General features: G+C 35.0%; 1 protein-coding gene across 1 annotated transcript in view; it reads right to left on the reverse strand.

Moving 5' to 3' along the window:
* Positions 1 to 12,000: 12,000 nt before the first annotated feature.
* Positions 12,001 to 27,211, reverse strand: part of EXOC5 (exocyst complex component 5) — a 52,155-nt gene continuing 36,944 nt past the window's right edge. Inside the window, exons 13-18 of the mRNA XM_058567006.1 lie at positions 23,837 to 23,945; positions 19,775 to 19,895; positions 18,462 to 18,548; positions 15,748 to 15,856; positions 15,340 to 15,555; positions 12,001 to 14,269 (exon numbers count right to left, since the gene is read on the reverse strand). Of these exons, the coding sequence (XP_058422989.1) occupies positions 14,081 to 14,269; positions 15,340 to 15,555; positions 15,748 to 15,856; positions 18,462 to 18,548; positions 19,775 to 19,895; positions 23,837 to 23,945 (831 nt within the window). The 3' untranslated portion in view covers positions 12,001 to 14,080. The remainder of the gene's footprint in view (positions 14,270 to 15,339; positions 15,556 to 15,747; positions 15,857 to 18,461; positions 18,549 to 19,774; positions 19,896 to 23,836; positions 23,946 to 27,211) is intronic.

Here is a 27,211-nt window from a genome sequence, read left to right on the forward strand (position 1 = left end):
TGTAATGGTATCTCATTGTGGTTTTAATTTGCAATTCTCTGGTAACCAATGAGGTTGAACACCTATTCATATGTATATTGGGCATTGGATACCCTCCTTTGTGGATGTGTTTCAAATCCTTTGCCCATTTTCCTACTGGAATGTCTTTTTCTTAATGATTTGTAGAAGTTCTTCATATATTTTGGGTATGAATCTTTTGTCAATTATGCACATTGCAAATATTTTTCCTACTCTTTTGCCTTTTCGATTTCTTAATTTTTAACTCCCATCAACAAATTTCTTCAATAATCTTCATACCTTTAAATCCAGTTTCCCAACCTCTAGGCCCCAGAGATTCAGGGGCTCTTTCTTTGCTGACCCCCTCGCTTCTGATTGCAAAGGCCTTTCATTTTCTGCCTTAGTGTGATTGGGAGTTCCTAATTTTAATGTAATCCAACTTAGAGTTCATTCTTTTTGTTACTTGCAAAGATATTTTTGCCTATACCATTATGAAGATATTTGCTTATTAACTTCTAGAAGCTTTATTGTTTTATCTTTCACAGTTAGGTGCATAATTCCACTTGGAACTTATTTTTGTGTATGGTAGTAGGTGTGTGGGGAGAAATCAAGTTTCATATATATATATATATACGTATATATATATATACACACACTACTTCTCAGCACCAATTTTATCATAAATCAAGTATCCATGAACGTGTCAGTCTATTGTGGACCCTCTATTCTGCTCTATTGGTCTATTTTTCTATCCTTTTGTCAACACCACAGTGTCTTAATTACTGGAACTTTGTAATAAGTGTTGGTATTTAGTGATGAAAGTTCTCCAACATTTTCTTATCTATGAATATCTTGGCTATTATTGGACCTTTGCATTTCCATATGAATTTTAGAATCAGCCTGTCAATTTCCACAACAAACCAGCTGACATTTTGATTAGGATTTTATTAAATCTGTAGCTCGCTTTGTGGAGAACTGATTTATAATATTGAGTCTTCTGATTCATGAATATGGCCTTTCACTCCCTGTAAATTCTATCTCAGTAATGTTTTATAGACTTATGCATAGATGTCTTGCGTCCTTCACTATATTTGTTCTTAGGTATTGGATATTTTTGTGAAAGTTATCATTTTAAAAATTTTATTTTCATATTGTTTATTGGTGTAAAGAATAATTTGTATAGTTAATTTGTAGTATATTGATTTTGTATCCAGCAACCTTGCTAAATTCACTTATTGTGATAACTTATCTGTAGACTCTTTGGACTTTCTATGTACACAATCACATCATTTGCAAATAATGAGTTTTATTTCTTCTTTTCTGCCTTATAATTCTTTTTCTTGCATTAGCTAGGATCTCCATTACAATGTTAAACAAAAGTGGTAATAGCAAACATCTTTGCTTCATTACTGATCTCAGGAAGATAGCTTTCAGTATTTCATCACTATTATGTTTGCTATACATTTTTTTGTAGATACTCTGCCAGATTAAGGAAATTCCTTTGATTCCTACTTTGCAAAGTGGTTATTACTATTATCAATGGATATTGAATTTCACTGTTTTTTCTGCTTCTACTGAGATGATTGTTCCCTTTAATACTGTTAATGTGGTAAATTTCATTGATTTTTCAAATATTTAATCAACCTATCATTCTTGAAATAAACCTGATATGGTTGTGATATATTTTCCTTTTTTATATGTCACTGGGTTTGTGTTGCTAATATTTTGTTTAGGATTTTAGAACCATGCTCTGAGATTCTTCTATAATTTTCCTTTCTTCTAACGTCTTTGTTTTTGGCATCAAGGTTATGTTGGCTTCATAAAAGTGTTGGAAAGTTCTTCCTCCTTTTCTATTCTCTGAGTTTGCGACCAATTGGTATTGTTTCTTCCTTTATTCTTTGGAGGAATTAATCAGGGAAGTCATCTGAGCCTAAGTTTTCTTCACAGGAAAATCTTTATTTATGGATTCACTATTTATAATAGATATAGAATTGTTAATGTTTTTTATTTTGTCATATCATTACTGTTAAGTTTTTAAAATTTTTTTTTAGTATAACCACTTAAAGTTTCAAGTTTATTGGCAAAGAGTTGGTCATATTAACATTTTGTTTTCCTTTTAATGTCTGTGGAACATATACAGAAGTTTCCCTCTTCTTTCCTGATATTGGTTGTGTTTTCTCTTTTTTTCTTGATCTGTCTTGCAGAGGTTTATCAGTTTCGTCAGTCTTTATAAAAAACCAACTTTTGTTTTTATTGATCCTCTCTCCTGGTATGCTTGTTTTATATTTTATTCTTTTCTGTTATTTTCCCTCCTCCTTTCCTTTCTATGTGTTTAATTTGATAATTTACTCTAACTTTTTGAAATGGATATTGAAATAAGTGTTTTCAGCTTTCCTTCTTTTCTAATATATTCATTTAAGCCTTTAAATTTTTATCTACGCATTATTTTAGCTGCATCCCACAAGTTTTGATTAGTTGTAATTTTACTATTCAGTTAAAATATTTTCTAATTTCCATTGTAATTTTTTTTGACTCCAAAGTCATTTAGAAATTCTTTAGTTTCCAAGTGTATGGAAAACTTTTATTTCCAGCTTAATTCCACTGTAGTAACAGAACATACTCTGAATAATTTCAAAATTTTGAAAATTGCTAGGACACTACAGTCTAGCATATAGTCAATTTTGTAAATTTCCTATATGAAATGAATGTGTATTCTGTGGTTATGTATGACTACCATTCACTTATATATAATCTTCTTTATAGAAAAATAAAAATACTAAAATCTATTTTAAAACACACTTCTCTTTACTGATAAAAGTTAAGTATTAAAATTAAAATATTTACTAAATATAATTTCAGAATTTTAATGAAACTTGTATCCATAATTCTTAATTAATAAAAATACTCAATATTCTGTAAATGCTCTCTTTTGATCAAAGCTATTAGTAATCACAATAAAAATAATTTGATTTCATTGTGTTAATAAATTGCTAAAGCAGAACAGAAAGTGTCTAAAATATAAAGATGACAAGGTGTGGGGTGTTTTTTTCTATCAGATTCAGAAATAAATGACCTCTAGATTTTGCTAATCCCTTGGTTAATTAGTAGCCCACTTTAGACAACCCAGTTATGTCAAACTTCCAAAAAATCCAAAAATATGTTTTCAAAACACCTGACTGAAATCCAACAATAAAAAAGTTTGTGGTATATCCATAATTTGTAATGACACTTTCCACAGACTATTGCCCAAGGTGTCATTTTTGGTAACATTACTGAGATAAACATGCATTCTTCGGGATTACAGTTAAATATAATGACTGAAAACTATGTTACAGATCTGCAGTGTCTCTAGATCTGCAGTGTCTTCCCAGAAGGAGCTACTTGACATCCTCAGAGTTAAAGTGGAAAATTCTGGCTCAGAATTGGGAATCAGGATATAAGGCATTCCTAGCATGTAAACAGTCCAACTATAGGAAGTCATCTATATACTTTCCAACTTAAACTTTTTAAATGATTGACTTCAGGGGGGAACTGGTGTCATTCCATTTGAGTCTAGTCATTATATCCATACACCAAGATGCTAGAAAGTTTTTTTGTTTTGTTTTGTTTTTTGCTGTAAGTAAAAAACAAAAACTCAACAATTATACATTTATCAAATAATGGATTATTCAAATTTCAAAATCATTCTCCTGTGTTTCAAAGCCATAGAGGAAGAATGGATTTTCTTCTTCTGCCACAATTTCTAGTATTTCAGAAAAAAATGCAGAAGATTAAAAAGTTTAATTTCTTTTACATGACCTTAACTAAGTTCTCCTGGTAAAAGAGCAGATGTCCTCCCAACACTCATTGACGTTCCCCCAAACCTACTTCTGCAAATATATATAATGTAAGTCAATAATATTGGTATTCACCAAGATATGTAAGCTAAGAATCTTGGAATCATCTTTGATTCCTTCTCTTCCTTGCCTTCCCCATCCAATAAGCAACAATAGATAAGATTTAATCTTCCAAGTGTCTCCTGAAGCCATCACCTCCGCTTCATTCCTGTGCTACTCCCCTAGTTCAGGCCTTCACCATCCAGATCAGTGTAGCAGCCTAGCTTCTGCTCTCCTCTCCTCTCATCCACCGTATACATTCCTGTCAGTCATCTTTTTAAAGAGTTGTTCATGTCTTTTACCTATGTAATCGTCAATGGTTGCTTCTCTGTTATCTTTATGAAAAAGCCTGAACAATTAGCATAACATTTAAGACTCTTATTAAGCTAACGCTGACCCAAGTATTCCAGCTTTACTTGCCTTTTTTGATAGACCACACACCCTGAGCTCTACTCACAGGAGTCTTCCCGTTCAGTTAATAGACCAGTGACTCATGTGCCACACCTTTGAAAGTGTGTCACTTCTACCTGGAATGCCCCTTCCCCTGCCCCACTTCTTGAAATGCTCCTTACCTTTTTAAAGCCCAGTTGAAATGTAACCTCCTTTTGTGAAATCTTCTTAGAGGTAACAGACCAAAATGGTTAAAGCATTGACTCTGGTAGCCTGCAGGTTCAGTTTGAATTCTTACTATTACCGTTTAGACATATAACCTTGGTCAACTTATCTAACTTCTTTGTGCCTCAGTTTTCTCATTTGTAAAATGGGGATAATAACAGTACCTACCTTCCAGTGTGAGGATTAAGTGCAGTAACAAATCTATTTATTAGCAAGGTGCCTGACACTTAGCAGGTGTTTAATAAAAGATAACTTTAATAGCTTTAATTACCTACCCCATCCCCTACTAGCCCACAGATTTAATAACAGCTCCCTCTTGGCTGTCAGAGCACCTAGCTCCACGCCACTATTACAGCACTTAGTACAGAGTACTATAATTGGTTGCATACATTAACTCTCTCACCAGGCTAGACTCTTGAGGGCAGGATCTTTTTATTTATCTTAATATCCTTAACTTCTAATGCAGTGCCTCGCAAAGACTAGAATTTCCATAAATGTTTGTCAGATAAAGAATGAATGAATGAGGTGATCCCACACAGGACCGGAAACACCTTCAAAAAGCTGATAGAAGTGGTAAGGATGAAAAACTATCACAAATGTCTTTTTTCCCCACTTTACAACACTTGCACAAGGTCACATAGTCAATGAGAAAGCCAAGATGCATATTAAGATGCCTTAGCTCTTAATTACACGGTCATTGCCTGCTGGTAGCATTAGGGGGCGCTTCAGCTTTCAGATATTCTCAGTTGGGCTCAGACACGACTTCTTGAGCTAGTCTATTTCTGACATCCCAATCAGCTCTTAATGGAATGCCTGCATTTTCTTGCATTTAGAATTGTAGAATTTTAGCCCTAGGAGTGATCATAGACCTAACAAGGAAACTGAGAGTTGAGTAATTTGCTCATGTACAGACTCTATTTCACATGAAGTTTTTTTGTTTGTTTGTTTGTTTTTGTGAGGAAGATCAGCCCTGAGCTAACACCGTGCTAATCCTCCTCTTTTTGCTGAGGAAGGCCGGCTCTGAGCTAACATCTATTGCCAATCCTCCTCCTTTTTTTTTCCCCCCCAAAGCCCCAGTAGATAGTTGTATGTCATAGTTGCACATCCTTCTAGTTGCTGTATGTGGGACGTGGCCTCAGCATGGCCAGAGAAGCGGTGCGTCAGTGCTCGCCCGGGATCCGAACCCGGGCCGCCAGTAGCAGAGTGCGCGCACTTAACCGCTAAGCCACAGGGCCGGCCCCCACATGAAGTTTTAAATCCATCCCAGATATAGACTCCTTTTACACATAAAGTCTATCTTACTTAAATGTATTTTTATTTTTTGCCCTACAAAACAACAATATTTTGATCATTTTTCCTTTCAACTTTGTTAGTAAAAAGATTCTATTGGTATTCAGTCCTTAATGGTCAGATTTCCATTCACACAATCAGTTTCTCTGATATACTCTATCATTAATTAGCAACTACTCATAATAGCAAGGAGATATATTATAGAAAAACATATGGTATGTATTTCAAGTTTAATTCCTTCAAAATGAAGTTTTGTATTTTTGGCATAAACACTTTACCCTTCTCAATTCAGCTTTACTAATTTGCTCACTACAGTAAAAGAAAACACATCAAAATATAGTTGTTTCTGAATGATGAAATTATGAGTAATTTTTATTTAGAATTTTTAAATCTTTACATTTTTTCTGTAATGACCATTTTCATTCCCCCAACTTTGTCCCAAAGCCAAAGCTTTGGTGGCTGAGTGGGGTGAGGAAGCCCTCCTCATGAGCAGGGGAGGACAGAAACCCTATAAGGGGTGTTGGAGCTCAAGTAGGGTGAGAAGGGTGTCACATAGGGGATGGAGTGTATGTGTATGTGTGTGTAAATTTAAAATATATACATGCGTGTGCATATACACACATAAAGCCCCCTAGCAATGTCCACTGAGAAGGAGTGGGGGCAGTGACATCCCAATCATAATAAGCACATCTCACGTACAAATTGTGGTTTCTAAAGACCAATTTCCACTAAAAGGTAGAGAAACGGCTGATTCCAGAGCTGGGGCATGGCAAGTACAAGATGAGTTTGGAAAATCCTGTGTGCCCAAAAGTAGGAAAGTGCTTAAAAAATGATGGCAACATGCCAAAAGAACACAGGAGCCAACTTGAAGGGGTTCCCACTGGCCAAATGTGGGACAATTTGAGATTCAAAATAACAGATTGTAATCCATTGACTAGAAAACTATGAATCCATACTGACATTAATAAATTGAAATTTTGATTAGGAACAGGATATATACATAGCTTCAATCTACCTCCCCACAAAATACGTCGAAGAGAAAAACAGTAATTTTACAGTAGAGAAGCCTGATAGGTATAGTACATTAAGCAAGTGATCAAAATAAACACCATTAGAAATGGGAAAATTCAAATTGTGCACTACCCAGATGCACTGAGAACACAGAATCGCTTCTGTAATATCCCTGCCAGAAAAGCACAACTGGAGTCTAATCATGAGGAAACAGACACATCTAAATTTAGGGACATTTTACAAAACAACTGGCCTATAATCAAGAAAAGTGCTGAGGGTGGCAAAACTCAAGGAAAGACCGAGGAACTGTTCCAGAGTGAAAGAAAGGAGAGATGCTACAACCTAGGACGACACGTGATTTTGAACTGGATTCTAATAAAACATTATTGGGACAATTAGTAAAACTTGGATGAGGCCTGAGGATTACATGGGAGTAATATATCAACGTTAACTTCCTGATTTTGATGGTTGTATTGTGGTTATACAGAAGAATTCCTTCTTTTTGGGACTACAAAAGTACTGGAGGGTGATGGGACATTATGATAGCAACTTACTCTCAAAGTGGAAAAATTTTATTTGTACAGTATTTACAACCTTTCTGTAAGTTTGAGATTGTTTCAAAAATTTTTCTTTAAAAAGAGGAATGCAGAAAACTAATCAATAGATTCTTGTTATTCTTAAAGAGTTGATAAAGAAATTCAATGAGATACATAACTCTAAAAAACATAATTTTAATTACGATGAACTCTGGCCAGTTCCTGGGTCCACTGTGCACACGTTCTTCAAAACTGTTTGAGTTTTGTAGCATGAATTCACCTAGAATTCTCATACATGACTTTCAGAATCTTATTTAAACACATACACACTCTTCCTATTAGTTAGGATAGTCATATGTTCACAGGTGCTGTTCCGTAGAGAGAAGCTATGTGAGTTCTATTTTTAAAATCAAACAAAAATATAGGTATTACTATAAAAATAACTTCTCCCCCTTGTGGCAAAAATTAAAAATACATTGTACCAGAGAATCCTAATAAAGAGGCACTTAGAGTTAGACCTTATAAAGTATTTTCACAAAATTTCATGTGAATCCTCTAAATAGCACACAGCATTTGCAAACAATATACTTAGAGGTAGTTTCACAGTTTTCTTTGGGTCAGCATTGTCCAGATTCTATCTGGGTAATATTCTCTGTAGCAAAAAGCTGCAAGTTTGATAAAACTGCCACAACAAAATATCAGAGTTCAAAGGAACCAAATTCACCCACGGTATAAAGATTAAAATAATAGGCAGGTAAAAAGGAATGGCCTCATTCAAAGGCACCTGCCTATTTAAGGTTACAGAGACATCAAGAAGACTTCCTACCTCTCAAAGTTCAACCTAAAAAATTTGCAAGTCCACCATTGGAGATTAGCTCCTTGGAGTTGATTCTACCCAGTGTTCAGACTTAGTTTATTAATACGAAGACACCCTGGCAGGGATAAGACATTCTCCTTCATTTAAGATTGCCCATGGTGAAAACAAAAGAAAGTCACTCATCTGAGCTATAATGAAACTCAGTCATTCCAGATTCCTATTCCTACCTATTCTCAACCCTCCACACTTCTTCCCATTAAGTCACCAGTCACTGACCTTCCCGTGATTATAAAGTAATTTAAGTGGGGTTTTTTTATCTTTTTTTTTTTTTTTGATGTTCCCATCTTTTTTTTTTGTGAGGAAGATCAGCCCTGAGCTAATATCCACGCCAATCCTCCTCTTTTTGCTGAGGAAGACCGGCCCTGAGCTAACAGCTATTGCCAATTCTCCTCCTTTTTTTTTCCCTTTTTCTCCCCAAAGCCCCAGTAGATAGTTGTATGTCATAGCTGCACATCCTTCTAGTTGCTGTATGTGGGATGCGGCCTCAGCATGGCCGGACAGGCGGTGCGTCGGTGCATGCCTGGGATCCGAACCTGAGCCGCCAGTCGCAGAGCGCGCACACTTAATCGCTAAGCCACAGGGCCAGCCCCTAAGTGGTTTTTGAAAATAAACTTAATTCCAGTTTTAGACTTTTAAATTAAAAGTGGCTCAGTTGGATACTGTCCCCTCAACACAGTAATATAAATATTAGTATCTTTGCTAAAATGAATTATTGACCATTTTAATACACGTTGCACAGTACATATTAATACAGAAAAATACGTTATCAGCAGCATAATGTTGACCATGTTCTAATCCATTCCACCTGCTCAAATATTAGTGCAAATAATTATATATTTGTAATGCATCACTGCAGTCTGGCAGAAATCTATGCCTTCTGAATAAATGACTTTCCTCTGAGGTTGTTTGCTATTTGAAGTATGTGATATATTCATATTTAAATTGGCTTTGTACGGTGAGGCAGACTGCAACATTCTAAACCACTTAGAAAATGAGTGTGTTTAATTACCTGTCTCTTCCCCAAAAAGCAATATTAATCACACGAACTGAAGTTTACTATTATCTCTCAAATAAGAGTGTTAAAGTATACAGGGCCTAGTTTAAAATATCGATCTTATTGGGCCGGCGCCATGGCGTAGCAGTTAAGTGCGTGTGCTCTGCTGCTGGCGGCCCAGGTTCGGATCCCGGGTGCACACTCATGCACTACTTGTCAGGCCATGCTGTGGCGGCGTCCCATATAAAGTGGAGGAAGATGGGCATGGATGTTAGCCCAAGGCCAGTCTTCCTCAGCAAAAAGAGGAGGACTGGCATGGATGTTAGCTCAGGGCTGATCTTCCTCACAAAAAAAATAAAATAAAATAAAAAAATAAAAATATCAATCTTGTTAAAACAGCCCAGGGTTATCAGCCTAGCTGCTCCAAATCACCAATTAAAATTCTTACTCTCTAATGTGTCAGGTTTCTCTCCCATATACACTTGTGGGGTTGTTCCTCCCCTAAATTTGGAAAGACAAAGGATTGATCAGTGATAGGAATAAAAGTTAAGAGTTAAGGCAACTTTCAAAAGAGTAAACGTGCATTTTTGATTACATGAAAATGACTGAGTACATTTTCCCCTACATTTTCACTTTAGCATTAGCCATTTAAAAACTACCAATGCACTAAATAATTAACAGAATTGGCAAACTTATGACACTGAAATAGTCTATTTTTGAAGGTAGAAGATATACTGATTTCCTCAAATCTTCCAAGGTAGAGTTGTCATTTACTGCTATGTTAAAAAACATGGTACAAAATACCTGGACTCTTCCTACTTTAAAAATTATTAAGCAGAAATAGTATTATGATTACATAACATAATACTCACTAAGGAGAACTTTTCGATGGAAAGATTTCTATTAGGTACAAACTTTATATTCAATTAAAATTTCATGACCACTAATAAAATTTTAAAAAACAAATTAAAAAAAGTATGACCACACATTGGACACACTAAAAAAATCCAATAGTAAATTAGATACAGATCCTGTATACAAACTTTATAATCTGAACACTAAAATGAGAACCAAACACCAGATGAAAAGAAAATGAGATTAAGCAAAACTAATGAGCCTATCAAACTAAAGGACCTATTTAATGTTACATAAGGAGAACAGTGTATAGAACATAAAGAGTGAGCAAGAAAGATTTAGGTTTCAACCTGGGTCTTCTACTAGCTGTAGACTTTGAGCAGGTCTACTTAACCTTTTTGTGCCTTAGGTGTTTCATCTGTCAAATGGAGACAATAGTACCCAACTCCTAGGGTTGCCTTGGATCAACTGAGATAATACACGCAAAGGCTTAGCATAGCGCATGGGACTTAAAGTCAATAAATGTAACCATAATTATCTTTATTATGCATCAAAATTTAAAAATTGCTGTTTTTACTTTATGTAAAATTAATATGGACTGGTCTTTTTCTCCAAAGTACACAATGTATTTCAGGACAGACTTTCTCAAGCAGAGAGAAGTACTACAGGAACTGAATCAAGTTAAACACTAGTTTAACCATTAGATGGAAACCATTAGATGGAAGCACAGAATGCTTTGTATGTCAAATTCTCCATTAGAAATCAGGAGAATTCAGTAAGCTTCTAGAAAACATCTCACACTTCTGAGTCAACGGGCAACATATGGGTAATATGCAAAATATTTTTGCATTAAAAAAAAAAGTTAAACTCCTAGATGTGAGCTTTTTAAGTCACTAACAAATTATGCACGGAGTGAATGCTGCTTACTCTCACATACAGTTCAAGCACGTCTTAGGCACTGCCTAATAAACATGACCACCTTAAGGGGTTTTGTGGCATTTCAGGAACCAAAATTTCTTTATCTGAATATGTGTAAATATTCACTATCACAGATGAGAAAAAGGCATTTTCAGAAAGCAGTAAATTCTCCACTTCGAAGCAATCTACTGGCTGATAATTAAATTATTTCACTGTGAGTCAGAAAGCTGATATTCAGAGAGTGAAATATTTAAAGTAAAAGGGGAAAGAAAATGGTCTAAATCATAAATTAGCCTACTTAGCAGCTCTTTTTAAAACAAGGAAGGTGCTAAGGACTTGCAACCAATGGCAATACTCAAAATGAGGCTAGTAATTGTTGTGGAATAGCCGGATAGTCAACTGTCTAGTGATCCATCCAGCTGTCATTTAATAATTGTCTATAAGAACTATTCATCTACTCTGGTTGACTGTCATTTTCAATATCATAACTAACAAAAGCTAGACATCCTTCTAAAACCTGTGTTCTGTATTTCACTTTCTGTACCATTTTATGCAAACATGCCAAGTTTTAGAAAAATAATCTGCAGTGTTTTAGAGCATATTTTCAACTTCAAAACATTATCTAAATATTGCATGTTAGCTCATATGGAACTGTGGAAAATTATAAAGATTCTCCTTATTCAAATGTTGGCTAAAATTACTAATATACAAAGTTCCATTATCACTACCTAAAATTTTACCATGCGCACATGAAAAACATTTTACTTACTGATCATCTCTTTTGAGCCATAAATATTTGGCAAAATTTTGTAGTGGCCATAAATATGAAAAATACTTTAAAAATCAGAATACAAAGAACACAAAGAATGCACATTGGTTTATACAATTTTTTTTTTCTTAGAGAAAGACAATCTGTTTAGGCTAAATATCTAATCTTAGTCAATTATTTTTCTGTTAAAAAAGGAAGTGAGAAGACCTATGCTATGAAAAATAAGGAACATCTTAAACATTTAAATAAAAAATAATTTATAAGATTCAGTATGGATGTCCTTTAAAAGTAAAAATGGAGTGAAATAAAAAAACAATTGCAGGGAATTTGTTTATTGAGCATTAATGTTAACATTTCTAAATTAAGTATTCATTTATGAGTTTTCTTTGTCACTGCCTTGTCAATGGACATAATGGAAAATATTGCACAGAACTCAAGCATGGAAATAATAATAAACAAAATATCTAAGCAACAAGTATATGCTTTACATTTTAAAAATTAATCCAAACAAAATAATTTGAAGCATTTTTCTGATTTGCAAGTCTTAAAATGTTCTCTCATATTTTATTTGAGATTTCTTTTCCCTTTTTTTACAAATTGATACTATGTACAAAGAGTTCAAATGGCCAGTAAAACTACTGCTTTAAAATTGTTGGCTTTAAGTAACAGAGGTATAATTTGAATTCACATCAGAGCTTTCTAAAATGGCAATAGTACAAGCATATGACTTTCTCTAGTAGCCAAAACCTGTTCCGGCTTTCCCTTGGCTAAGGAATAGAAAACCAGACAGCCTTCTAAAGCTGCCACAACTTCCTAAAATGCTTTGATAAAAGTTGGCATACTTCATTTCTCTTGCTTACCTTGATAACACTGGGCTAAACAGAAAATGAAGAAAATTCAGTCAACAGTAACTTAAACAGCAGCTAGCTCTGGACCTGGAAATTTTGGTAAAACTGATGAACATTCAGAAACATTTTCTTAAAAGAAAAGTAGTTTTCCAAAATTAGGCCAAAAAGCCTACCTTTAATAAGGAAAAAAATGCCAATAATGAGTTCAACATTAAAGTTTATCTGTTCCTAGAAGACTGAACAACACAATGGAAGCTGAAACACTACATATAGTTAAGAATGCATTCTCTCAGAGCAAGTTCATAGAGTTTATAGAGTAATGGACTTTCTAAATTTCCACTTGATGTTTAAAATTTTATAAGTGATTTATTATGTCACCATATTAAGCCAATTCATTTAACTACATTCAGTAAGAACTGCTTCAGAAATGCCTTGAAAAACATAATGCAAAAACTATAGATTTGAAAAGGATGTAGTCTTTGCAAAGGTCGTCTCCAGACTTAGAACATACAGTATTTATCAATTCCCAATTCCTCTTAAAATAGAAGACTACCTGCGTGTTTAGTCATCCCATTTTATTCCAGTTTAGCATTAAGACAGAAATCTTAAAAGACTGCATTGTTGCTAAACATTGCCAATATTTCTCATATGCACCATTTAGACTATACCTCACTTTTTTATTTCCCTTGTATTATTAAAATAATGAATAAATATGGTCCTTTAGTTAAGGTCCTCCACCTTATCTTAAGTGCAATATAAAATAAGGTAGTTTTATTAATTTCTTGCTAGCATTGGCTTAAAATCTGTTTGCCAAATAAGAAATAGTAAACTTTCTCAAGTCTTTTTACCCAAAAAGCAGATGTATTCTGATCCACTCCTAATATCTACATTAAAATATTTCATCATTTTAGTTAGTTTATAACATTTTTCTTGGAATAGTATTTTTGTTGTACCTCAGAAAAAAATCCAATCAACCAACCACAGAAATATGCTCAATTGTTAACCTTTTGAAAGAGGCAAAAAGTTCTCTAGGAAAACCTAAAATAAGTTGATTAACAATTGCCAGTGCTGAAAAGGTCATGAAAAATTGATAAATAATAAACGCAGTTTTGCTGTATTTTACCCATTATTAATGCAAAACAGGATGGTGAAATTTCCCAGTGGAATATGTTAAAGAACATGAACTGGAATGCTGCTTACATCTCATTTGCCTTCTGCCACCAAGATTTTCCAGGATGAAAACAGTGATATATAGTTTCACAGAATTTGAAATTTTTAAGTTCAAGAATGAAACTAAAATTCAACTTAAGGGGAAAAAGCAAAATATGGCCAGTAGTGTCCAAATTTCAAATAAAATCTCAAGGGTAAGTATGGCTGCTGTTTTTCCAAACAGTCATTTTTCCATAAAATGTTGGCTGTGTCATAAGAAATCTCCTGTGCTTTCTATCAACCATGGCCTGCTGACGTACAACACATTTCCCTTGTGAATTCAACCTCAGCTGAAATGTCGAGCAAGGCGGGCAGATCTGTAGTCAGCACGAAGTTGTACAAAGGAGTGAAGAATGTTCTTGTCCAGATTAGCAAGTTGTTCTCCTGAGCAGACTTGCTTTAAGTTATCTGGGGCAACAACCAGAAGATTGCAAAGTGCATGCAGAGTATCAAAAAGCTGTAATACCAGTGGAATCTGAATTGAGATAAGAGAGGGAAAAAAATAACATTGAAACAAAATAATTTCTAGTTTTACAATTAGTTTGTAAATTCTCATTTATATACTGTTAGTCAGGACTCACTAATGTGGGAGAGTTCAATAGAGTCATGCGTTGCTTAATGACGGGGATAAAAAACGTTCTGAGAAATGTGTCGGTAGGTGATTTCATCGTTGCGCGAACATCACAGAGTGTGCTTCCACAGACCTAGATGGTATAGCCTACTACACACTAGGCTGTATAGTACTAATCCTATGGGGTGTGGTCTGTCATTGACAAACGTCATTATGCAGCGCATGACTGTACTAGACTATTTAAAAGCTCCTCAAGTGTTAAAACTCAAATATTTCAGACTTGACATAAACTTGCTATAATCTTTTTGAAAAGATTCATGTCAGTTTTCTTCAATAGTAACAATCATTTATACATTTATAGACTACAACTAGTTATCATTAATTTAGCATTTTTCTTAAATAATTTAAACCTTAAGGAAAACTGATTTCAGAGAGATGTACATGAAGAAAGCACATCTTGGGCTGGCCCCGTGGCTTAGCGGTTAAGTGCGCGCACTCCGCTGCTGGCGGCCGGGGTTCGGATCCCGGGCGCGCACCGACACACCGCTTCTCCGGCCATGCTGAGGCGGTGTCCCACATACAGCAACTGGAGGGATGTGCAGCTATGACCTACAGCTATCTACTGGGGCTTTGAGGGGGAAATAAATAAATAAATAAAATCTAAAAAAAAAAGAAAGCACATCTTTTCCTGACGTGTGACATGTACAGCATTAGTTATGGAAGTCAACAAGGTCATTTGGACTGTGGAACTGAAATATGGCCTTGTCTAAAATAAAGCACAAAGCAAAAGTGTGTTAATATTAAAAATATGATTGGTACAACACTTTTTCAGTTAGGAATGTTAGATCTGTCTCACTACAATATCAACAAAAGTTATAAACTTTTCACTAATGATTACAAGTCAGTACAGACTTTTAATGGTCTGACTCATGTTCTTGAGCCTATTTACAAGTTTGATATTTGTGAATACAGACCTTGAAGTCTTTGGCACACTTCCTATATTCGGCTACATCACAAATTGCTAACATGCCACCCATACAACTGTAGGAATATTGTTGAAGATGCTCATAAATAAGTCGATGAAATCGTACTCCAAGTTCCATCAAAACTGTATCCACATTCTTCCCATCCATGGAATTTTTAATCTTCTCCACTTGTTTTCTTACATAAGCACAGACTTTAACACAGGCCTGTAAAATTTTTTCTACATTTATTACATAGAAATGTATATCAGCTTTGCTAAGGAGAAAATACATATAGTTTCTCATTAATCTCTAAGTATAAAAGAAAAAATCTTAGAGCACAGTAAGATACACCAATGAAAACGTTAACAAAAGTATTAACAAAGCAGATATTCTTACTATCAAAATCATTTTACTCACATTAGTATACTGAATCAAAACATTGTTTTCATCTTCTGGCTTAAAATCTGTTTTCTTTTGTTCTGCAGCCAAGATATGCTTCATCTGTCCAATCATGCAATTTAATGTCCTAGAGAATTGAGAACACCATATATTTGATCCATTTAATTTATTGTATATTTACTGTTATATTATTTATACTAAATTAATGAAAATTACTTAATTTCATGTCACCACTATTTTACTATTGGTAGATGTTAGATTTTAGAAAAAGTAAATTCTAGGTCTTGATAGCAAAGAGCTCTTGGTTTTATTAGCTTCCTGCTCAAAACATGGGGCAAAGATTCATTTGCCCAATACTTTATTTAAAGAAATCTTAAAGATCTTAGAAGCCTGTCACTAATTCATGTCTTTAATAACTATACATAGAGAATGCTTAGGAAGGGGGCAAAATAGAGGGCTTATAAAGAATGGCCAAAGTTTGGAAGAAGAGGTGAAAAGTACATGGGTTTCACAGTCTAAGGACAAGCAGGAGGCTGGATACGTGGTACCAAAGACCCAGCTGAGAAATGAGAGCATGGGTTTGTAATGGGACCAATAACGTTTGAGTTATGTCATATTTTCCAACAGCAATCAGCAACCCAGTTATGGGAATAAAAGAGACTGCATTAATGCAGAGTTTAGGATCTGTAAGATAGTTACGGTTAAATGAAATGGATTTTAGAGTAATTATGAGGGAGTAATTCAAGAAATGGACCAAGCAATCTAAGCATGACAATGAATCAAAAGTAAAGCTACGAAAAGGATAATAGATTGGCAAAGGATGAAGATATTAAGGGCTCGAGTTCCTGCTGACGTCAGAAAACAGGTATACGGAGTTGAAAGGAGGTTGTCGGCACTGACTGGGATACTCAGGGTCAAGCTTTTTGTTACCAATGATAACAATATCTAGTAGGATATGTTAGTAGGTAGCCAAAGTGAAGATGATCAAGAAAATGAATGGGTCACACACAGGAAAGTACAAATAACCTAAGACTTAAGGTTAAAAGAAAAATTGTGAGCCAGATGCCCAAATCCTCAACAAACGTAGGAGACTGACATAAATGACTGAGAGACAGCAGCAATAAGCAAGGGAACATGATGTGAGCTCCAAAGGCAAAGGGGTTCTGGCCTAATAGCAGATGCATACTAGTCTGAAAATATCAGCAGGGATGCAGGTGAATGCTGAGCTCACCTCTTGGCCCTATGGTACATGGGTAAATGAGAATTAGAAGTTCACTTTCAAGAGACCACCACAGACCACTGTGCCTTCAATTAGTCAACTAATGCAAAGACTTCGAGACTAAGGCTTACGTGGAAAGATGAAAAGAAATGATCATATATACATATTAAGAAGGCAACTAGGAAATATATATTTCCTATACCTTTGAAGGCTTAACATATCCAACCTCCCCACCTACCAAATGTGATTTTCAGGTATTCTAAGACAAAACAAGAAGAAACAACTTAAGTTAATATGGGAGATTTAGGTTAGGAAAATATGTACTTCTTGAAGTGATGATTATAATGTATATGATGTATATGTACACATTATATTAAATGAAGTTCTACGTATGTATAATCTCATGTGATCCTGACTAAAAATAAAGGGAGAGACCAGTTTTTAGAATTCTTCTAAGCATATAATTCTTCAGTAAACTAGTCTCAGTAATTAATTCTATAAAATCCTTATTTCTTCCAGTTTTATTCTTCAATTTTATTTTTCTTCCCTTATCACCACATACTCTATGGTAGTTATCTTACTGAGAAGATAATTGGGAAGTGACTAGAGAGCTTGTTACTACTAATAAAGTAAAAATGATTTACTTTTTCATAAATTAGGGTGGATTCCAGGTTATCCTTACAACAGCACTGTAACTAACTTGCACTCAAATATGCTTTCTTGAATAGAAGAGAAAGGAGTAGAATTACAATAAATAAACAAGATCTGCCCACACCTGGTAGCATGGGCTTTGGAATTTGAGTCACAACTCTACCACCATTAACTGTGTGATCTTGAGCAAATTACTTAATTTCTGTAAGCCTCCATTTCCTCATCTATAAAATGGAAATTCAATTTCCTACCTAACAAATGAAATAATACAAATAAAGTTCCTTGCACTGTGCCTGGCACATAGTGAATGCTTGATAAATGGTAGCTATTATCATCATCAATAAATATATGCCCACCATCATCTCAAAAAAAAGGTAGAGATTCACTGCTTTATACTATGAACAGGTAATTAACTACAATAAACATCACAAAATTTTTTAAATGTAGAGTTTGCATTCACTTAATGGCAGTTACTTTTAGAAAATTAGTATATTTATTTAAATCATTTCAGATATAAGCCTGAAAATTCTAAATGAAAATAAAATCCTCTACATTATATACCATTTTTAAGGAGTTTGAAATGTATGTGTGTGTAGAAGGGGAAGGCTTACAAAAAAAGGCTTTTAACTGAATCTGGTTTAAAAGTAAATCTAAACATATTGACTCCCAGAAATAATAAACTTAGGGATCCAATAAAAATCACTAATATGGATGAAAGCAATATGTAAAAATAAAATCAAATGTTATAGAAGAATGATGGAATTAAGACAGACTTTTTCTTTTCTGACCATTTTCATTCTGCGATCATGGTGTTTTTACAATTTAAAAAAATGCAAGAGAAAAAGTAAAACTAATAACTTGCCTATCAATGCCGGTATCCAGTTTCATCTCCATTTGTTCAATTATTTCTTTTTTCTTCTGAAGGCATTCAGATAACTTAGGAGAAGAGCTAGTAAATATTTAAAGGGAAGAAAATCACATTAGTAGCCTCACAATTCTACAAGTTTTTCATATGCATATGTGTATTGTTATATACACACATATACATTATTTTAATGTGCTCACAAATCCAAGAAGCACACAAATAGTAATTATTTAGTATTCACTATGCCCGACTCATTATAATAGTCACACTAGGAAAAATTACCCAGTTAAAAGAGAAGGAAGATGAAGATTTAGATTTGTTACTTTCATCTCTGAGGAGATATACCTTAAGAATATAAACATGTGACTTTGAAATTCTGGAATTATTTGGCTTCCTTTTTAATTTAATATCTGGTATAAAAGTAAGAAAAGTCATAGGATATCACGAGTCTTAATAATAAAGTAAATTATACTAATTAAAATTTGGAGACTAAGAGCCAATCCAGTTGTATTTGGCTTTCCTATGTTAAAAAAAACAAACTTGATTGGGGCCGGCCCGGGGGCGCAAGCGGTTAAGTGCGCGCGCTCCGCTGCGGTGGCCCGGGGTTCGCTGGTTCGGATCCCGGGTGTGCACCGACGCACTGCTTGGTAAGCCATGCTGTGGCGGCGTCCCATATAAAGTGGAGGAAGATAGGCACCGATGTTAGCCCAGGGCCGTCTTCCTCAGCAAAAAAAGAGGAGGATTGGCGGATGTTAGCTCAGGGCTGATCTCCTCACAAAAAAAAAAAAAAAAACAAAACAAACTTGACAATCATATTTGCCTTCTGAATGCTCCCTAAATGTCAAAAACACCCAAATTGTACCACACATACAATTTTGCAAAGCATGTTCAAATATACACTACCTTATTTAATCCTCACATACTTTAAAAGTTCACATAAATTTGATAGGAAGATATAAACGAAAATTTACCAATTCCCTCATCAAAATATATCCTATTAATCTCATAAAATTTTTATTGTATGTCTTTATATCATAACAAGTGGGTACAAGCTAGAGGTCCTCTTTCACATCAGATTTAGGTTTATGACAGATTCAATCTTTTCAAATAAACCAAAATTAATACCACAGTAGGAAGAGAAAACAGGAAGGCAAGGAAGAATAAAAAGGACTTTTGTTTTTTCTTTCACACCCTTCTGTCTTGTCTGATGTTTTTATGAACATGTATTACTTTTAAAACTTAACAAAAAGATATATAGAATATTATAATAGTCATTGAAATACCAATGAAAATAATACAATTTGACTAACCTTATTAGTGGCATAAGGTGATCATTAAACTGCTTGTCAAAAAGATGAAAAATAGTATTGGCTTGTTGCACAACATCCAAAAAATAGAGATTTGCATTCCTAGAATCTGAAGAGGGAATTCCTAAAATTGGAAGCAATGTACATGTTACAGTCATATTTGAAGAAATTCATCTTGGTAATAAAAAAAGAAAGTAGTTTTACATATACAACATGAATAAAAGTAACTGTTGTTTTAACAAACCAGCAATGATTTTTGTGAAGAGTAAAATTAAGCTTGTTAATAACTTAATAAAATTCATCCAAAGTTTTGATGTGCAAATTTTCGCCATCTACTCAGTTTTCATTATTTGATGAGACAAACTGAAAAACAAATCAATAAACGAACCATCTTGGACTATACCTTCCCCTTCCTTTCCCACTCTCTCGTGCCCAATGATTCACATGAGCCATGAATATACTTCCACCATTTTTCTTATAACCAGGCCTCATTATCTCCGATGACAGTTAAAATAATTTTCTTAGTAGTTTCCTGTTTCAAATCTCTTTATCTTTTATGCAATATATTGTTGCCACAGTAATGTACTTAAACTTACACATTTCACTCACCATGCTATCCACTATTTCCTCAAAAGTATTCAAAGTCTTCTGACTGTCTACAGAATAAATTCTTGATTTTCAGCATGGTATTCAAGCCACTCCACATTCTGGCCCCCCCCAAAAGACAGCTGACCTCTCCAGATTTGTTTCCTCTTTTTTGTAAGAGAGTGATACATAAACTCTAGTGTCCCTTGTCACCCTAGATACTTACGTTTTTATTAGCTAAAATTAAAAAGCATAAGGGGTTAGGAAAACTATTCACAGCATTGAGAAAATAAAAAGTTTAATACCTAGAGTTCTTTACAGGATGATGGTTTTTTTCCAAAGTTTTAAAAATGGAAAACAAAGGTGTTTTATTTTCCCACAAAAGACAAAATCACCAATTACTAAGAAAGTTAAAGGCTCCAAGAAAAACTTACAACAGAAAAAAATAAAGTCAATACACACGTACAAAAAACTAATCCTGGGGCCAGCCCCATGGCTTAGCGGTTAAGTGTGCGCTCCGCTACGGGCGGCCCGGTTCGGATCCCAGGCGTGCACCAATGCACCGCTTCTCCGGCCATGCTGAGGCCGTGTCCCACATGCAGCAACTAGAAGGATGTGCAACTGTGACAAACAACTATCTACTGGGGCTTTGGGGGAAAAAAAAAAAGGAGGAGGACTGGCAATAGATGTTAGCTCAGAGCCAGTCTTCCTCAGCAAAAAGAGGAGGATTAGCACGGATGTTAGCTCAGGGCTGATCTTTCTCACAAAAAAAAAAAAAAAAAAAAAACAACTAATCCTTTCTGTTAACGAAAGAAATGAAAATTAAGGCAATAGTTATGTTTCTAACCACTAAATTATTAAATTTTTAAAGAACATTCAATGACACGCAGAAAAACTGGTACAGTGATGCATGCCAGTAGCAGTGTAAATCAGTGACAAAAAAACCCTTTAGGAAAACAGCTTACATACATAGAAATTCTAAAAATTTGTAACACACTTTGGTCTGGCACTTTCATTTCTGGGATTTTATCCAACGCAAACAGTTCAAAATAAGGAAAAAACTTAAAGTTCTACAATGTTCAAGGTAGCATTATTTATATCACTAAATTGCTGAAAAGATCCAAGATGTCTAGTAATAGAGGATGGTTAACTTTATAAAATATATCCATGACCAAATTTTATACAATCATTAGAAATAATAGCAGTAGGTACTAACTAAATAGCTGCAGAGAAAATATTTATGAATATAAGGGATGTTCTCATCCTACCAAGAAATTTCCTAAGCCCTTCCAAACTGTGAATTCTGCTACTAAAAGGAAGATGCTAGGTTTCCATACTAGCTAAACCCTGTAACAAATCCTTCATACCACATGGATTCAAATTCATGTTACTTTTTTTCATTATCTTCTTCAATCTTCACATCTTTGAGATGAGTATTATTATCCCAATACAAATTACCACATTAAGTCATTTGCAAATGGAAAATGTTAAATACATGATGTCAAGAGTCTGCTGTAATTAAGTACAAAAAAAAGCAGGATATAAATGCTTATCTACATCATGAGAGCAACTATGTAAAAAATGAGTAATAATAAACCACAAAGTTACTGAATTATGGGTAATTTTGCTTCAATGTTAGAAACTTTATGGAATGATGTTATTATATGCAGTCAATAAACATTTTTTGGGCATCTGCTATGTGCTTTCTAGGTGCTAGACTATGACAGCAAAGAAGACAGGTACGATTCCTACCCACAAGAGCTTACATGCTGTTCTCTCTACTTAAAATACTCTTTCTCCAAATATTCAGTTTATTCCTTCACTTTATTCAGCTCTTTGGTTCACATGTCTCTATCCCTTACTCAATTTTATTTTTCTTCAATGCACTTTGTAGTCACTTGTCTATCTTTTCCACAAGAATGAAAGCTCCATGAGTACAGGAGTAGGCACTTAATAAGTACGTGTTGAGGGCTGGCCTGGTGGCGTGGTGGCTGGGTTCGCGCACTCCGCTTCGGCGGCCTGGGCTCACAGGTTCGGATCCTGGGTGCGGACCTACGCAACACTCATCAAGCATGCTGTGGCAGCATCCCACATACAAATGGAGGACGACTGGCACAGATGTTAGCTCAGGAACAATCTTCCTCAAGCAAAAAGAGGAAGATCGGTAACAGATGTTAGCTCAAGGCCAGTCTTCCTCACCAAAAAAAAAAAAAAAAAAAGTATGTGTTGAAGGAATGAATTCTGGTGAGTGGAGGCAGACATTAACAGAGGAAAATTTAATTGTGATAAGTGCTCTGAAAAAAGTTAATTCAATGATGAAATAATGAGAAATAGGCTGGGAGAGGAGGGCTACTTTAGCCAGGGTGATCAGCAAAGGCTTCCCTGAGAAGGTGACATCTTAGTTGAGATTAGAAGGTTGAAAAGCCAGACGTGAGAGGAGCAGAAGGAAAAGGATTTGGGGGATGAGGAAACACCAAGGGCAAAGAGCCTGAGTGAGAAAAAAGAAGGAAGGCCAGAGTGGCATGGGTAGTGAGGGGAAATGCAATGAGAGGAGGCCAGATCAAAAGCCATGCTTTTATAAAAAGTTTGCTGTTGTTTTCCCCCTAAGAGTAACAGGAAGCCAATAAAGGTCTTAAACAAGGAAATGATAATGGAGGCAGTAATTTGGAGAGGCAAGAATGTACACAGGGAGATCAGTTAGTAGTGAATACAGATGACCGTGTTTAAATTAGGGTGGCATCAGTGGAGATGGAGAAAAGCAGATGAATTTGAATTATGTTTGGAAGTATACTGACAGGATTTGCTGACAGACTGGCTAACAGAGGTGACGAAAAGGAAGAATTAGGGCAACTCCTGGATTTGGGGCTTGAACAACTGGTAAACAGTAATGCCTTTTAAAGACATGGGGAAGCATGGGAGAAAAACAGCTTTAGGTGGAAGACAGAGTTTCATTTGTGATATGCCAAATTTGAGATGCACACTGAACAGGTGGAGAGGTCAAGGAAGCAACTGGATTAATGGGACTGCAATTTAGGGAAGAAGTCATTATTCTCCTATTAATACCAGTAAGACCAAAAGCAAAAGAAAAATTTTAATATGAATCTATTCCTTTCCAAGCTTATTTTGGAATATTTTCCTTTCTAAACCTTACATTACCCAAATGCATCAACCAGAATTGTTATCATCTTCATTTCTGCTCCTTTGGCAGTTTATAACTTATAGCATTGTACTACATTCTGCCATACACTGTAGTGGCTTATGTACATACCCTGCCCTGCTCAATGTAAGCAATATGAGAGAACTGTGTCTTTGTATAGCTTTCAGCACCTGACAAATTCTTGCATTACAGAAGGTCAAAAATCATTATTCATCGCACTGAACTAAATTCAACAGAGTTGAATATATATAAACAACATTAAGTTGTTACCAAGCAGTATCAAAGGAATTTAACAAAAGTTGAAGACAAATAAATAAACTTACCAGCAAGTCCTGTTTCCAAAGCATAATCGATATGCTCAATACATAAAAATTCCACAAGTATGGTAAAAACTCTAAAGGCATTCCTTGGTAAATCAGAAGGATCAGAGAGCTTTAAAAAAAAAACCAAACGCATCACTCCTCAAGTCTACCTTTAAAAAAAGGCAACACTTTTTTTTAGCTATCAACTTTGTAAAAGACTTTGTAGTCGGTATTCAGGTACCAGTATTCAGGTATCAAAATGATAACTTACACCTCTTCCTTCCCACCTCCAAAGCCTCTTTCACGTACACATACATATAGCTATAATACTCCATATTTGTCTATAACTCTCCTGGCTTAGACTAAATCAATGGCTTTCTGACCTGGATTGCAATCCATTAGCGGATTGTGACAAGAAAGAAAGAGAGAAGAGAAGAGAGAAAGAGCCAACAGGAAATAAAGTATGATGTACACAGTAAAACATAGTTTCATGAAATACACACACACACACACATATATGTATAACAAATGTACACTTGGCTGCCATGTAAAATGCATTTCTTATTGTGGATCATGGTCAAAGAAGTCTGAGAGCCACCGACTGAACAAAGGCTATTCTAGCAAAACTTAGAACAAAAACGATTCTTTATTTTATTGGGTGGTGGGGATGGGGAAATCAATAACAAATGCACTATAAACCATGACAGGCTCAAATCCCAGCTTCACGACTTCCTGGTTGAGTGAACCCTAGAGATGTTATTTAACCCCACTAAGCCTCAATTTCTTTATCTGTAAGGTGGGAATAATATTAATAGTACTTACATTCTAGCATTGAGGCGACAATAAAATATGAAGATACATGTAAAGTCTTTTTAGCACAGTGTTTGGCACATAGTAAGCTCACAATAATAAATGTTTGTTTTGATATTGATGTTGCTGCTGCTGATTAAACACTCAGTAAAGGAATTATTAGTAGTTATGCTGAGAAAATGAAATCCCTCTTCAAAAGTTAGAAAATTACCTCTTGACTTCTTATAATTGCTTCCTATATTATTTATCAATTGATTGTTGCCTATTTGTAGTTTCCATTCATGTACCCTCTTAGAGTAATGCTTATTATCTGATATATACAGCTGGGAGTTGAAGTGCATAACCCACCTTAAATCCCCTAAATCTCCACTAACTATAAACACTGATTTGGTATTATTCAATTCCCTCCCTGGTCTTCTTAATACCACCCCAACCTTCACCCTCCATCAGTGTCTCTACCACAACCCTCACCTCCCTTCTTTGCTCACTGATGCTCAACAGACGTCCTCAACAAGCCATAAAGAATAAATTTATTTTTTCACTTTCCTCTTGTTTACATCCATACTTCTATGCATAACTGATAGAAGAGGTGGACAGAAAATTGGTAAGGATATAGAAGACATAAAACACTGTCAATCAACTGGACCTAAATGACATTTACAGAATATTCCATCCAACAACATCAGGATATATATTCTTTTCAAGTATACACAAAACATTTACCAAGATGGATCATATTCTAGGCCAAAAACACAAGTCTCAATAAATTTAAAATGGATTCACATCATACAAAGCATGTTCTCTAACCACAATAGAATCAAATTTGAATCAATCACAGAAAGATATCTAAAAAATCCCCTAATATTTGGAAACTAAGTAACACACTTCTGAATCACCCTTGAGCCAAGGGAAATTTTAAAGTATTTTGAACTGAATGAAAATAAACACAATATATCAAAATTTGTGGTATGCAGCTAAAGCAGTATCTTAGAGGGAAATTTATAAAACTAAATGCCTGTATTAGAGGGGCCAGCCCCATGGCCTACTGGTTAAGTTTGGCGTGCTCTGCTTTGGTGGTCTGGGTTCAGTTCCCAGGCAGAGACCTACACCACTCATCAGCAGCCATGCTGTGGCGGCGACCCATACACAAAACAGAGGAAGACTGGCATGGATGTGAGGTCAGGGTGAATATTCCTCAAGCAAAAAGAGGAAGATTGGCAAGAGATGTTAGCTTAGGGCCAATCTTCCTCAGCAAAAAAAAAAAAAAAAAAGCCTGTATTACAAAAGAAAGGAAGGTCTCAAGACAATGACCTCAGCTTCCACCTTAAAAATTGTCTCGTTTTCTAAAAAACTGTCTCGTTTCTTTTTCTAAAGAAGGGCAAATGAAATCCAAGGAAGCAGAAGAAAAGTAATAAAGAGTGTAAACTGATGAACTACAGAACAAAAACAGAGAAAAATCAACAACACCAAAAGCTTATTCTTTGGGAAAATCAACAAAACACTCAGAGGGGCCGGCCTGGTGGCGTAGCGGTTAAGTTCGCGCGCTCCACTTTGGCGGCCCAGGGTTCACCGGTTCAGATCCTGGGCGCAGACCTATGCACCGCTCATCAAGCCGTGCTGAGGTGGTGTCCCACATACAGCAACTAGAAGGATGTACAACTATGACATACAACTATCTACTGGGGCTTTGGGAAGAAAAGAGGAGGAAGACTGGCAACAGATGTTAGCTCAGGGACAATCTTCCTCAAAAAAAAAAATAAATAAATAAATAAAATGCTCAGAAAGCTAGGAATAAAAGAATTTTCTCAATCCAATAAAGAGCATCTACAAAAAACCTACAGTTAGAATCATATTTAATGGTGAAAGACTGAATACTTTATTCTTAAGATTAAAAATAATGCAAGGTGTCTGCTCTTACCACTTCTATGCAACATTGTTCTGGAGGTTCTGACCAGCACAAAAAGGCAAGAGAACAAAATAACAGGAATCTATATTGGAAAGGACTCTTCATTGACAGACAACATGATAGTCTATACAGAAAATCTTATGAAATCTACAAGAAAAGCTATTAGAATTAATAAGTGAGTTTAGCTAGGTTGCAGGTACAAAATCAACACATAAAAATCAACTGTTTCTATACACTAACAACAAAGTATCAAAAATATAAATTAAAAAAATACTATTTACATTATGTTAAAATAGCATAAAAATATTAAATACTTGGGGATAAATCTTGTGTGCTAAAAATTACAAAACACTGCTAAGAAAAATTAAAGATCTAAATAAATGGAGAGATACACTGGATTCATGGACTGAAAATTCAATATTGTTAAGATGTCAATTCTCCACAAAATTATAGGTTCAATGCAATCCCAACCAAAATCGCAAACTTTTTTTTCCAGAAACTAACAAACATTATAAGACACATATAACAATGAAAAATGACCTTCATGGAAATGTTAGAGGACTTACACTACCTGATTCAAGACTTATAGTTACAGTGATCAAGACAGTGTAGTATTGGCATACAGACAGACAAATAGGTCAACGGAAAAGAACAGAGTCCAAAAATAGATCCTCATATAA

Source organism: Diceros bicornis, chromosome 24, assembly GCF_020826845.1.
Source record: "Diceros bicornis minor isolate mBicDic1 chromosome 24, mDicBic1.mat.cur, whole genome shotgun sequence".
NCBI lineage: Eukaryota > Metazoa > Chordata > Mammalia > Perissodactyla > Rhinocerotidae > Diceros > Diceros bicornis.